The sequence below is a fragment of the Bufo gargarizans genome, chromosome 3 (assembly GCF_014858855.1).
Source record: "Bufo gargarizans isolate SCDJY-AF-19 chromosome 3, ASM1485885v1, whole genome shotgun sequence".
Classification (NCBI taxonomy): Eukaryota; Metazoa; Chordata; class Amphibia; order Anura; family Bufonidae; genus Bufo; species Bufo gargarizans.
This window is the reverse complement of record NC_058082.1, coordinates 255,333,072-255,348,003: the sequence shown is the minus strand read 5'-3', so window position 1 is coordinate 255,348,003 and position 14,932 is coordinate 255,333,072. Positions and strand designations below refer to the sequence as shown.

Genomic DNA, 14,932 nt, shown 5'->3' with positions numbered 1-14,932 from the left:
CTGACGCACAGTAACTATTTCACTACCACGGCGGACTGCCTATGCATGTTTCTGCAATGCACAGTGTTGTACACAGATATACAGACTCTCTGCAGCCAGGAAATAGCTGATTTTTAACGCGCTTCGTCACAAATAAATTAGGATCAAATCCAATCTTTTTGGAAAATTTGCCAAACTGTCCGAATTGAATTTTTGAAAACTTCACTGATCTTTAGTCACCACCCTTATTAAAGCTGTTTACCTGCCATCTATTTAGATTTCAACAGTTTATACTTCAGAGAACACAAATGGAAGGGAATCAAAAGCCACACTGTACATGTTTAGCATTTTAATATTTTCAGACACATACCAACAGAATAATTACACTAGTTTGTTAAATAATGTATTTATGCATTAAAATTATGTACTTCAGATATTCCTAAAAAGCCAATGAGACATCTGTAGTGCTGATTAGTGAGCTTATGGTGAAACTGCAACATGTTACATATGAATTTATGCTTGTACACCTACTATACACATTTCATACTTCAGCTAAAATAAATATGCTATAAAATAGAATTCATATTTGTTTTGCTAAAAGTGCACACCGGGCTGATAAAACAGCAATAATCTAATCCTTTGTTAACATTTGCGGTTGTTAAAAGTGACAGTCCTTAGTCTGCTGCTGAAAAAGACTGGTCACTATTTTAAATGTGATGTTGGAAACTGCAATACATTTATATGCAAAGAAAGCATAATCCCTGTAAATTAAAAAGACTACTACAATTTATAGTACTATGTGTTAGAGTTTTTCACCATTTCAAAGATCTCTGCTTAATTTGCTGTCAAAATTAGCAATTAATTATCAACCCAAAAACTGAAATATCAGCTGACTAAGGTTTACTTTCCTATTTGCGGCACAGCTCTCTGGCAGGCTGTTCTGGCACAGAATGCCAGAAATCGTCCTGCCAAAAAATGGTGTGTCCAGCGGTTTTCATCTGGCAAAAACCCAGCATATTTGCCAGGTAGTGGCCGGATCTCCCCCGGACCCCTTTATAGTCAATGGGGCCAGCGGGCATTCCAGTAACATCTGGCAATGCTGGATCTGGCAGGGTGTTCGCTGCCGGAACAGCCTCCCAGAGAGCTGTGCCGCACATGTGAAATTAGCCTAACAGGTTTCCAGCCAATAGAAATGTTTGTACAGACAGAGGATGCTTTAAAATGCTAAGTAACCAATACTCACTCATTTAATCCCACAGCAACTCCAGTGCCACCAGTCTCAGTTTATTTCTGGGCAGCTAAAAACATTGAGTCTAAGCACATAACCGCTGAGGCCGGTGACTGGCTTCAGCATTAGTAAATGGAGACCCATATGAAATGGAGCAGGGAACTGGTTACTATCCTGCCTGTACAGTTATTTACTGGCCAACCCCTTTAACTTGAATGTTTCTAATTCTGCACGCAAAGTTTTTGAAAATGGTGATGAACTGAAACACAAGACTATATCAGAGAAACATAACCTTTATTATGTAATAATTAAACTTTATTTTAATAAAGCTCGACTTAAGCGACTCCATGAACTGCTTATTCTATATTGGAAGAGCTAAAGAATGAAAAAAGCCACACCATTATACCATGTAAAGGAAATGTATATTTTATACAGAGTATTGAGAATTCCTCTGTTGACTGTATTGTAAAACAATTAAAAAGTAGTTTTTGACCATTAGTATTACATATTAAAAAAGTAGCTGCGTGGTGTGACCATTTTTCTCTGTGATGTTACAAGCTTGCTGCACAAATGAATGAACCATATAGCAATTTTTTTTTTTTTTTTTTACTAAAGGCTGAGGTTCACATTCTCTGAATTGAGTTTGCCACTGCTCAGGCTGTGTATCATGGCAATCATATTTGAATGTTTGCTCAGCTCTTCTTGTTGGGATCTTAAAATTGCTTCTCTCTCTTCCAGACGGGTTTCTAACTGAGTCTTCTGAACTTCTAGTGAAGATGTCTGTTGTATAAAGAATCAAAAAGACAAAAAAAGATTATAAAAAAAATAGAAAAATTAGGAAGAAGGCAAGGATAGGAAACAAGTTTCTCATCCGTAGGGGTCACGAGGAAAGAGGCCTGTGTTGCTGCATTTTAATAGAGCACCTACAATTTGGTAGGTGTTGGCAACGTATTTAGTGAGAACATCAGGGATGACGTTACTATAAAATGGGGAATTATGTAATTTCATTCTGGTATAGATCAATGGCAATGCACTTTAGCTCTTGCAAAACTCCTTAGTACGCATATTTAGTTTATATTTTTGGGAAATACTTTGTTACGTCTTACCCTAATGCTCAATTCCTTCCTTGCTTGTTCAGTTTTGCTTAATTCTTTACGAAGGATATCAATACTTTCTTCCATATCTTCTTTCTCCTTTTGTTTCGCTTTAACTTTTTCCTCTAACCCTTTTACTTTCTGTTGAAAATCTATGTAAATTAAACATAAAAGGATATTACAAGATGCACATATACAAAAAGTAAGATTAAGGTCATGTTCACATCTGTGTTGGAGGCTTTGTTTGGGGTCAGGTGCATTTCCTGAAAGGTAAAATACCGCAGGTTATAGGCAATACATTTCTGGAAATGGGATATTGATCCAGGGATTTATTCGGATTGCTATATTTGGAGTTGGGGACGAATTTCTGTCCAACGCCCAAAGCTATTTTTCTTACGTCTCTGAACGTGCATAGCTTAAAAAAATAAATAAAAAAAAAGCCACTTACCCAATGATCAGCACCGCTGCAGCCATTCACTGGCTTCAGCAGTGACATGTCCCAAAATGTCTCATGACCGGTGAGGCCAATAAATGTGATGACAGACAGAACATCATGCTTCTGGTTCACAAGGGATTTTAGGCAGTGGGGATGGGACCCTCGGTGCTGGAATGGAGTGCTGGTGAACAGGTAAGTGGCTTTGTTTTTATGCTGAGCACTATAAACCCCAGAATATAAAGGCAAGTGCCGTATAGTTTTTTTTGCCTTCCTCTGGATTAACACTGTAGGATTATAGGCTGGACATGATGGTCCAGTGTCTTTTTCCAACCTTGTGGATTATGTAACTATATACGATTGATGCTCCTGAATGATCACTATACACATCTGTGGCTTCTAAAAGGTAGTCAGCCAGCCCAAATTAATACTATTAGGTCAGAATATAGGCTACTGACCAAAATACAGCAGAAGCAGCTCTCCAATGCTTACAAAAACATAAGGCTTTGATACATCCACCATGTGTACCATACACAACAATATTTCAACTCTACAACAGAACCATTTTAAAGCTTCATTGTGAAGTTGAAAGGTTTCTGTGTACCATGAGTGAGTAAAGCTGAACCACGTTTTTGGATGAGTTGTAATTCAAGTGTAGGTTTTGCAGGTGGTGCGAATTAGTGCTTTTCAAACATATATTAAATAACACTTAAATTACTACCAAAAAAATTACTTAATAAAATGGTACTACTTACTCAGTATTTTGCTCTCTCGATCTTGTAACTGTTTGGACACTTCTTTTCTTTGATTTTCAATGTCTTCTAATTGTGCCAGAGTTCTGAAATATTATTACACCATTTCCAGATAAACAACGATATTAATCACATATTATCTCAGGATAATTTACATTTATGTTTAATGACTAAATAGTGCTGTCTCATCAGCAGGCCGATCTGCTGCAGAACAGAGGTCCTGTTATTTAAAGGGAACCTGGCATGTTGAACATAGTATCTAAGCTGCATATTATATAACAGGAGAAATTTCTATTATATCATAGAACAGGATTATAACTTGCATTTTATTCTTCTAAATCCCTGTTCTTCTATGCTTATGATTGGGTGGTCTCAGTCATTGACAGCCCTCCACGTATGACTATTCATACAGAGATAGCTGTTTATCACTCATAGGAACGCTCACTTGACTCCTACACATAGATTTAAATGAATAAAATACAGTTATACTCAAGGCTTTCATACAAAAACTATGCATCTGCTCAGCAACTTCTGCACCATAACATAATGCCCACAGACAGAACTGCATGTAGAATGTGACAGGTTTCCTTTAATAATGAAAGAACGTCTACTAACATGTCAGCAAGAGAATCACCTCAGGTATTCAGAACATAATAGGGAACTTAAAGGGATTCTGTCACCAAGTTTTGGGCTATAGAGCTGCGGACATGCACGGCTAGATCGCCGCTAGCATGTCCGAAATATATCTGCCCTTTAGGGCTGTGTGGTTTTAATTTCTTTAAAAAAGGATTTTAGAGATATGTAAATGAGTCTTGTATGTGTCCAAGGGGCTGTACTAACATTCCTGGAGCCCAGCACCGCCTATGTCCTCCGAATCTCCTCCTTTCATCAACGATAAATTGCCGTAATCTCGCGATGTGCGAGCTCGAGCATACGCAGTTCTTTCCCTGAGGCTGATGCCAGCACAGGGAAGGACTGGCACTGCGCATCGCGAGATTACGGCAATCTATAGTTGATGAAAAAAGGAGATTCGGAGGACATAGACGGTGCTGGGCTCCTTCACAGGCACGGCTGGGCTCCAGGAAGGTTAGTACAGCCCCTTGGACACATACAACACTCATTTACATATCTATAAAATCATTTTTTTAAGAAATTAAAACCACACAGCCCTAAAGGACAGATATATTGTGGACATGCTAGAGGCGATCTAGCCGTGCATGTCCGCAGCTCTATAGCCCAAAACTTGGTGACAGATTCCCTTTAATACTTGAGTTTCCTATTATATAATTTCTAGGTAGAAATACATCTCCATACTTCTTCAGCGATTATTAGGGAAATGCATAAAAACTGTTTCCTGATTTACTACTTTATAATTAAAATTGATTCTTGAATATGAAAGTCGTAGGGCTGCATACAAGTAGCAAGAAAAGGTTAGGCAATCTGCAAAGCTAAAAAGTGAGCAGTTCGGAAATAGAGGATAAAAGATATTGGGGGAGATTTATCAAACTGGTGTAAAGTAGAACTGGCTTAGTCGCCCACAGCAACCAATCAGATTCCACCTTTTCACAGCTCCTTTGGAAAATAAAAGATGGAATCTACGGGCGACTAAGCCAGTTCTACTTTACACCAGTTTGATAAATCTCCCCCACTGTGTCTGCTACATAAATATATTACTGTAAATTTTTCAAATCTGAACTTACATTTGAGTTTACCTTGTTTGAGTTAAGCGGTAAAACAATCTACAGTATATTTTATAAATCGTAAAAATTTTTATTGAAATTACTTCTTTGTAAAAATGTAACTGTTCAAACATTTGCACATATGGGAAGCTGGGAACTCAGGGTTTAGTCGACAACCTCTTGAACATACGGAATTCAAAAGAAGAAACTCAATCTTACTTTTCATTCTGTAGCTTGAGGGAGTCATTCAGCTTTTTCATGGTCTCTGCTTGCTTACTTAACACATTATACGACGCCTGCAGCTCCTTGTACTGTTTTTCACAGAGTTCATATCTATAAAACAAGGCATGTTTATTTGCACGCAAAAACTACGGCAGCAACATCAAGCCCAAGAGCTAAATCGCAAGGGCACAAAATGGCTCCCAAGCAAAACGTACATCATACTATTAAAATAAAACAAAAAAATGTATCCCATACGGTGAAAAAAAAAAAAAAAAAAAGTCAAAATGGCCGATTTATGGTACAGGTCCTGGTGCAAAGACGCTCACTAAGGCTGAATTCACACGGTCCATGAGATACCGGACTGGCATCCTGCTTAGTGCAGGAGCGCACGGCGTCATTGATTGCTATGACGCCGTGCGCTTCAGTGACGCCGCTGCTGTACAGTAATACACTCGTTTAAATCATATGAGTGTATTACTGTACAGCAGCGGCGGCATAAAGCGCACGGCGTCCGAGCAACCAATGACGCCGTGCGCTCCTGCGCACCCTAAGTCAGAATGAAATTGTGGTGGCGTTCTGTTCTGAAATCATCAGAACTGGAGATGAAGCTGCGGACTATAATAGAGGCTGCAACTCTGTGCAGCTTTTTTTGTCTCCAGACATTAGAGTGACGGTCACAGTATATCAAATATGTTAATGTTTCATTTACTAATAGATATTATTATGGTATGATAAATGGAAACAGCTAATGGAATTTCAGTTTTACCATCAGTTCCGAGAAGCTGACTAAAAAGGTGACATATAGTGATGAGTGAAGCTTTGAAAGCCTGTCACTGTTCAGCGATGGGCCATATTATACATTACATATGATGAAAATGGGGACAGAAATATGACTCCATAAACAAGCACTTGCTTCAGCAAATACGGGTTAGTAACAGGGAATTTATAGTCAGTGTAACATTGACAAATCACATTTTCAAACATAAGCTCATCTCGTGGTTACTAATGTGGCCGCACTTCCTTTTGAAAAAACTGATAATATAACATTACAAAAATGCCCAAAAATGTAAGTAAATTAAACAATTACCAAATCCTGACTACAGAATAGTCTCTTGACATACTGCAAAGTGTACCAAAAACTGCATGACAAAGAAGGCATTTCTTGCTGAAACAGGACAACACATGGGATCCTTCTGCAAAAAAACAACTGAGTGTTACTTACATGACAGATCCCACAACGCTGCTCTGGTTCTCCTGGTTGGGCTCCGTTTACCCGGCTGCAGTGGTGATCACTGAGGACTGGCTGCAGTGGTCACGTGTTGTTAACATGACATCACCGCTGCAGTAACAAAGCCTGCCTGAGAGAACCAGAGAAGTGGTGCAGGATCCGTCAGGTGTGCAACACTCCGTTCTGTTTGCTGAAGGATCCCATGTGTTGTCCGGTTTCTTTCTGAACTGGACAACCCCTTTAAATTTCCTGTTGAAGAGGAACGAGTAGGAGAATCCTTACTTCAATATGTGATCAGCATAGGAGACTTTTAGTTTTTCATGCTCTTCCGCCACAACTTGTAACTTCCTGCTGTGCTGGAATAACTGCTCAATGTCACTCTTTGCTCGTTCAGACTCAAGTTGTTGAGACTTTAGAAGCAAGCAGCGTTCCTCATTCTTCCTTTCTGCCTCCTTAAGTAATGCAGCCAGCTTTCTTGCCTGCAGTATGAAAAAAATCCATGCAAAAAATATGAAGGTGCCAGACATTGAGAAAACAAATATAATCTAATGTATAAAGTTGAGTGTATGTAAATGTGCATGTCCGCTAAAGGAATCCGAAATTTGGACACAGGTACATTAGGTGTCTGGGAAGGTTTTAGACCGGGTCTCAGCTCTCTAGGACGTACCGTTCCTGAGATATTCCCAAACAATGCATTAGCCAATAGAAGCCTGCAGGTCTTTCTCTTCATATCCCAACTGCCATACACACGGTCACATGACCCTTATCCGCCAATAGAAGCTCGCAGGCCCTTAGTCTCCACATACAGTTTTACACCAGGTTTCCATAACAACCCAGCCATTTTTCTTCACTGCTGTAGGTCAACTTTAAAAGGGGCAGGGCGCAGTAGGTGACACTGTTAAGGGAGCGGAGTGCTGTGGATGTCACAGTTAAGGGGGCAGGTAGGGTGGCCATTTAGGGCACCCTCAAAAGATGGACTTAAAAACCCTGCCCCCAGGTCCCGCTAAGCCATGCCCCGACCCGGTTAGGCCACACACCCTCCCACTCCACAGCCTACGGGGATTGAAAAAATGAAGGTAAAAATAAACTGTCAGCTGCAGGGGTGGGAAGGAGGATGACTCTCTTCCTGTATCTCACACTCAGACAGTACAGTGCTGCTATCCGAGAGTTAGCTGTTCAAAAGGACATCCCTGTGTCCGTCCAGGCCCTGCAGCGGACAGGGAATCTGAAAGCCGGACTGTCCGGTCTAAAAACGGACCTCTGGCCAACCTAGGGGCAGGCTGCTGTGGAGGTCACAATTAAGGGGACGGTCCGCTATTAAGGTCAGTGTTAAGGGGTAGATTGCTGTAGAGGCCACTGTTAAGGGGGCCATGTGTTGTGGAAATCACTGTTAAAGGGGCAGTGAACAGTGGAGGTCACTGTTACGGGAAGTGTGCGCTATGGAGGTCACTGTTAAGGGGGCGGGTTGTTGTGGAGGTCACATTTTAAGGGAACAGAGTTCTGTGGAGGTCACTGTTAAGGGGGTGAGTTATTGCGAAAATCATTGTTAAGGAAACTGGGTACTGTGGAGGTCACAAAAAGACTGACTGCTGTGGAGGTCACTGTTAAAGGGGAGGGCTCGGTGGAGGTCACTGTTAAGGGAGGAGGGGACTGTGAGGCCACTATTAAAGGGGCAGTTGCTGCGAAGGTCTCTGTTAAGGGGGGCGGGCCCCTGTGGAGGTCACTGTCAAGGGGGTGGGGTGCTGTGGAACTCACTGTTAAAGGGGCAGGTTGCTGTGAAGGTTGAAGTTAAAGGGTTGGGCTGCTGTGGAGGTCCCATTTTAAGGACACGGGGCACTGTGAGAGGGTTAGTGTTAAGGGGGCGGGGTGCTGTAGATGTCACTGTTTTAGTGGATACTGTCGATATCTTTTAACAACGCACACAAACATTAAATTAAATAGATGAAATATACCCGTGCGAAGCCGGGTCCTTCAGCTAGTTCTATATAAACTTTAATATATCCAAGGCATACACTTGTTTTTAAATGTATTCAGACACAAATAAATGGCTCCGATACTATACTGTGACAGAATAAGAGTATCCAGTGCACTTTAGTTATGCAGCTCATCTATAGAACACAAGCTGTCAGATGCCTCTGCAAAATAGTTGTCTCACCTCTGCTTCAGCTTGTGCTCTCTGACATTGATACTGTGAAATAAGTCGATCTGCTTGAGCAAGAGCTAAGGTCTTTGCTTCTAAAAGATCCTGTAGCCGACTCTCTTTAGACTGTGAAAACACATAGGACAGATAAATAACTAGTTCTCTAGAGTACAAACCTGAATAACCTTGCTAAAAAGCTCAGTACTTACAGCTAGAGCGCACAGTTTTTGTTCATAAACATCCATGATATCAGAAATCCTAACATCACTCACTTGTTCTTTCAACTGCAAAAATAATCAGAACAATAAATATGGTCATTTGCATAACTTCTCCTATTTGTGACATTGCAGTCAAGTACATATGAATTATGGCGCCCAGGAGTAACCAAGGCTTTACAACACTGGCATACATGGACATTTCAGTATTCAAACTACAAGACAAGGGACCAGGAATTTGCACCCAAGTAGTAGTCCAGCATGCCGGGAGCTCCAGAAATTAAATATTTGGTGTACCTAAATTTTTTTTGTTATACAAGCATAATGTATCAAATATATCAAAACTTTTTCCTTTATGAGGCGGAAAGGCTTAAAGGGGCTATCCCATGACTAATATAAAAAGAGCATTTGAGAGCTCAGAAGGCCATCTCAGTGCGCAGGTCAAAGAAAAAAAAAAGTGGAGCTGTACAGGTAAACTTTATTGAATAACTCAGTGGCTATGCTAAATTTTTAATTACACGCAATTACAAAAGTATTCAGATTCGGGTGCTGGTTTGAAAACTGTAGAATATTTTTCACGATAGAGCAGCAGTATATAGCTCATGTCATCCTAAAGAACAGAACAGAATTCCCTGTAATTTGCTCTGTGTTTTTTTTGTCAGACAGTGCTGTATCGTACAGTTTCTCATATACAAGCATAGGTCCAGGTGATTAAACTGTTCTCAGGATAATATATAATCTTAAATATACACACACACATATACAGGTGAAACTTAAAAGGTGAAACATATGAGATAGACTCATTACATGCAAAGCAAGATATTTCAAGCCTTTATTTGTTATAATTTGGATGATTATGGCTTACAGCTTATGAAACCCCAAAGTCCCAATCTCAGGTCCCCTTTGCTCAGGGGATATGGATTAATTAGCTGACTAGAGTGTGACACTTTGAGCCTAGAATATTGAACCTTTTCACAATATTCAAATTTTAAGTTGCATGGCTGAAATAAATGGACTTTTGCACGATATTCTAATTTTGAGAGTTTCACCTGTATATACTCGAGTATAAGACGAGTTTTTTGGCACATATTTTTGTGCTCAAAAAGCCTCGTCTTATACTCGAGTCTAGGTCTGTATTATGGCAACTTACATTGCCATAATACAGACCATGACATGTTGGGGGCCGGAGAAGCTGTTACTTACCTTTACAGCTGCTCCGGTCAGCTCCCAGCACGTCCGCGCGGCACCTCTAATAAGCTCCCAGTGTAAATCTCGCGAGACACGCGGGCCGCGAGATTTACACTGGGAGCAGACCGCAAGATTTACACCGGCAGTAAGTACCGGCCCCTGCACAGTCTCCCCTCCCCCTGGACAGCCCCCCCTCCCTGGCCAAGTATGAAGTAGGGAGGGGGGGAACAAAAAAAAACAAAAAAAAAAACAACCTGATAAATATAAAAAATAAAATAAAAAATGAAAAATGCCCAGTTGATGGGAGTCTCTCCCACTCATCCTCTGCAGCCTCTGTGGGTGGTCCAATGACTGTTGATATCACTGCTCTTCTGTTCTCCTGCACGAAGGCCGTAACGCAGCTCATGCAGTAACACTGTGTGTATAGTATGAGCCCCAACACAGGCTGCTCTATGCAAACATAGTTGGCATTCTTTTTATCCCACCCTAGTCTTATACTCGATTCAATAATTTTTCCCATTTTTGGGGGGTAAAATTAGGGGCTTCGGCTTATATTTGGGTCGGCTTATACTCGAGTATATACAGTATTTAAATTTTACCTCCATCCCGGTCTGCAGTTTTTGAATGAGATCCTGAATACTTAAGGTTGATATATCCATGCTGTGCATTTTAGGGGTCTGTTGTGGTTTACAATTGTTTGCAGTAACAAGCAACCCAAATCTTTTTGACGGATGATCTTTTTCTTGCCGTATATATGCATTATTAGCAGCGATACTTTCCCCAAGCCTAAAAGGGTACAGATTATATCAGATCAGCCACAGTACTTAATGTTGACAAGCTCTGCCTGAGATTTCCAAGAAATAACATTTTTGAAACAAAACATAATGGGGATCATTTACCAATCCAGTATGCTAGAGGATCATGGGTTTTGTTTAATTTTGAAATGCCATTTGCAAAAAAAAGAAATATATTTTTGCACATATCCCGATTTCATACTATCCAGGGGGCATAGCATGTATGAATAAATGATGACTGAAATCTACACTAGCTACAAGCTGTTGTAGGTTTCATTCTAGGTGTGCAGACAGCTGGAGGATGCGTTCAACTTATTATGAGGCCTAAGCCTTATTATAAATTAAACACATCCCCTGGTGGAGCAGGGGATATCAAGAAAGACATAGAAAACCCTGGTCTTGATAAATGTCCCCCATAAACTTTTAGTTTCCTAAGGAAGCAAGCTCTGTAATTTTCACTTAACACAACTATGCTTAAATATTTAAAGTGCCCCCCTTCCCCCCTTCCCCAAAATACTGTAATTGCTGGTTAGGTGAAATGCTGTAATTTTTATCTCTTTAAACCTATTTCAATTATTTTCGCTATCTTGTTTACTGCTTAGCCTTTTATGACTTTTTGCATTCCATTTACTCACACAAATGCTGGGAAGTCCGGCAGTGGTGCAGCTTCAAATAATATTCGAAGACCAGCTTGAACTCGCTCTCTGTTATCTGAGGTTAATGCAAAAGACAGTGACTGAATCAAACGCTGGTCCTGCAGGGAAAAAACGTACATGAAACAAGGTAGGTGTGAAGGCAACAGATGGGCTTGTTAAAATTAGGGCACCAAAAGCAGATGTTAAATGTTAGCCAAATCTGTATTTAAAACTGTGCTTTATGATAGACGGCAGTGTGCCCAGCAGCACATACCCACTCAGTCACCTTGCTGTGTTTGGGGTGGGTGGGGGGGTTCGGTGGTGCATAGGCAGCAAGGATATAATGCCCCCCAAAATGCCTGGGCACCTCATACAGGTAATACTTAGTCTGCTCCCAGGCACCTGCGTCGCTGATGCCCACACAGCCGCCACTGCATTCCCCCCCCCATCGCGCGAATGAAAACATCCGGGGATGTGGGGGGCAGTCAATAGCAGGCCACGATGGGAACGAGCCTCCCTAGTATCGCGGGTGACGCTAGGATGGCTCATTTCCTTTGCAGCCTGCTATTGGCTGCACTCCTTTCCTCAGGCATAAGTATTACCTGTATGCGTTGCTGGGCATTTTGGGGGGCATAATATGGGGTGGAATTGGGGAAAAAAAAGCTATTCCTCCACCGTTTTACAGGTTTTGTTCCTACGGCATTCCTTTTGCGGCAAAACTGACCTGTGCCCTTCATTCTCTGGGTCAGTAGGAATACAACGGGGGTGTAGCATGAGAGGAGCCATGGCAGGTGGTGGGATGGGCCAGGGGTGGGTAGTTAGGGGGCCTAATTCAGATTCTTGCTATGGGGCCCAATGATTTCTATGTACGCCCCTATATATATATATATATATATATATATATATATATATATATATATATATATATATATATTATTTATTTATTATACACACTTATATAGCGCAACTAATTCCGCAGCGCTTTACAGACATTATCATCCAACTGTCCCCAATGGGGCTCACAATCTAAGGTCCCTATCAGTATGTCTTTGGAATCTACACACACATATATATATATATATATATATATATATATATATATATATTACACTCAGTAAGATTGCATTTTGATCTTGCATGATTCTTGCCTCCTAATTACACTAGAAATAATTCACAAGCTGCATAGTAGGCGTTCCACAAAATCTTTGCTTTTACATTTCTTTTTAAGTGTGACAAAAAGAGCACTTGATGATTTAAAGTGTTCAAATGCTATTATTCTTTAGCACACATTTCAAGAAAAGCAGAGAGCCAATGTTTTATCTCCTGGTGCAGTTAGTAACAAAAAAAAAAAAGGCTGCTAGAATTCCATCTTCAATTTTCAACAAATCACAGCGATACAGCGACAGCTTTTTTCCAGAGCAAGTTTAGAAATTAAAGGGTTATTTCCATCTGGATATTTACGGCATATTCACGCGATATGCAATAAATGTCTGACAAGTGCCGGTCCCTACCTCTTTGGAAACAGGGCTCACACAGCGACTGTGAAGAGGTGGAACCTGCACCTAATCTGAAGAAAGGGACCTGTCTCACTGCTTTCTTCATTCACTTTTATAAGTAGCTAATGTAATAGAGTAAGGGTACTTTCACACTTGCGGCAGAGGATTCCAGCAGGCAGTTCAGTCACCGGCAATCCGGACGCAAACGGGTGGCATTTGTCAGACGGATCCGGATGTGGATCTATCTGACAAATTCATTGAAATACCGGATCAGTCTCTCTGGTGTCATCCGGAAAAACGGGTCCGGTATTTACTTTTTTTTTGCATTTTTAAAGGTCTGCGCGGAAAACTGGATCCGTTTTGCCGGAACACGATGCCGGATCAGGCACTAATATATTTCAATGGAAAATAAGGCCGAATCCGGCATTTCGGCAAATGTTCAGGATTTTTGGCCGGAGAGAAAACTGCAGCATGCTGGGGTATTTTCTCTGGCCAAGAAAACGTAAGAGGGACTGAACTTAAGCATCCTGAACGGAATGCTCTCCATTCAAAATGCATTAGGATAAAACTGATCAGTTTTTTTTCCGGTACTGAGTCCCCAGGACGGAACTCAATACCGGAAAAGAAAAACGCTAGTGTGAAAGTACCCTAACAGCGCTCAACTTTTTTCAGAACTCTCAAAAATGCAAATGGAGAGTGCTGCACATGAGCGGTCACGTGATGGGGCGGGCTCCAATCTCTTCCGGACGTTTATGGCATATTCTGTGAATATGCCATTAATATCCAGTTGGGAATCTCCCTTTTATTTGTTAGGACACTATATATGATGCCTTATGTGTGCATGAGTTACTACACTAAGAAAAAATAAAAATACATAAATACAGTACATACTCTTAGGTCCTGCCCAAAAAAACAGATATATAAGCACTGCTTGGAAGAGAAAATACTTTGGGTCAATCATAAACTGTCTGGCCCAAATGTAAGGGAATAAATGCTGTGGTGAACAAGTCCACTGTTTTTCAGTAGGGTGAGTTATATTCCCCCAACAGTTATGTGCTATGCCGGGGAATACGACACTGCTTCCTCAGTATACTTGTCTTCAGACATGACCACTACTGCAAACAGTGGTATCCATACAGACTGCTTGTTAACAAGCCATACCTGCAGTATCTTATAGAAGGCAGCTTCCATGTTTGTGACCAACTGTTTTATTCTGCTCATAACGTCCAAAGTCTTCAGTATAACATCTGAGGAAACATTGCTTGATACAAAAGCAAATATTTGTAAAAAAATAAATAAAATTAATGTATCCACATTTGTGTTTGCAATCATATTTAAGAATTTGGCGTGTCGCGTTGAAGGGGTTGTCCTGTTTCCTATACTGATGACCTAGCCTCAGGACAGGTCATCAATATCAGATTGGTGAGGGGGGGTCTGACTCCCGTCACCCCTGCCGATAAGCTGCTTGAAGAGAAAGCAGCGCTCTTGTGAGCGCAGCCTTCTTGTCACCATTTACCTACTTGCCGTTGACAGTTACACTCTGTCTGCTCCTTCCAACTGAAGTGAATGACACAGTGGAGCTGTAATTACACCTGCTCACCGCTGCAATGTTGATGATGAGCAGATAGACAGTGAAGAGAAAGCAGTGCTCGCGAGAGTGCTGCGTTCTCTACAAACAGCTGATTGGTAGGGGTGATGGGAGTCAAACCCCTGCCGATCTGATATTAATGACCCATCCCGAGAATAGGTCATCAATATAGTTAATGGGACAACCTCTTTAATGCCGATAAGAAGTAAAAAAAATCCTCAAATGTTATTTACATCATAATCAATGGGAAAAAAAAAGCAA

General features: G+C 40.9%; 1 protein-coding gene across 2 annotated transcripts in view; it reads right to left on the bottom strand.

The window, feature by feature from the left end:
- Nucleotides 1-315: 315 nt before the first annotated feature.
- CIP2A (cellular inhibitor of PP2A) overlaps nt 316-14,932 on the bottom strand; it is a 52,561-nt gene continuing 37,944 nt past the window's right edge. For both annotated transcript variants that reach the window (XM_044285143.1, XM_044285142.1), the window contains 10 exons: nt 14,245-14,344; nt 11,588-11,706; nt 10,758-10,944; nt 8,965-9,039; nt 8,771-8,881; nt 6,898-7,094; nt 5,385-5,498; nt 3,490-3,572; nt 2,314-2,453; nt 316-1,987 (listed from right to left, as the gene is read on the bottom strand). In XM_044285143.1, coding sequence (XP_044141078.1) covers nt 1,817-1,987; nt 2,314-2,453; nt 3,490-3,572; nt 5,385-5,498; nt 6,898-7,094; nt 8,771-8,881; nt 8,965-9,039; nt 10,758-10,944; nt 11,588-11,706; nt 14,245-14,344 — 1,297 coding nt within the window. In that variant the 3' untranslated portion in view covers nt 316-1,816. The remainder of the gene's footprint in view (nt 1,988-2,313; nt 2,454-3,489; nt 3,573-5,384; nt 5,499-6,897; nt 7,095-8,770; nt 8,882-8,964; nt 9,040-10,757; nt 10,945-11,587; nt 11,707-14,244; nt 14,345-14,932) is intronic.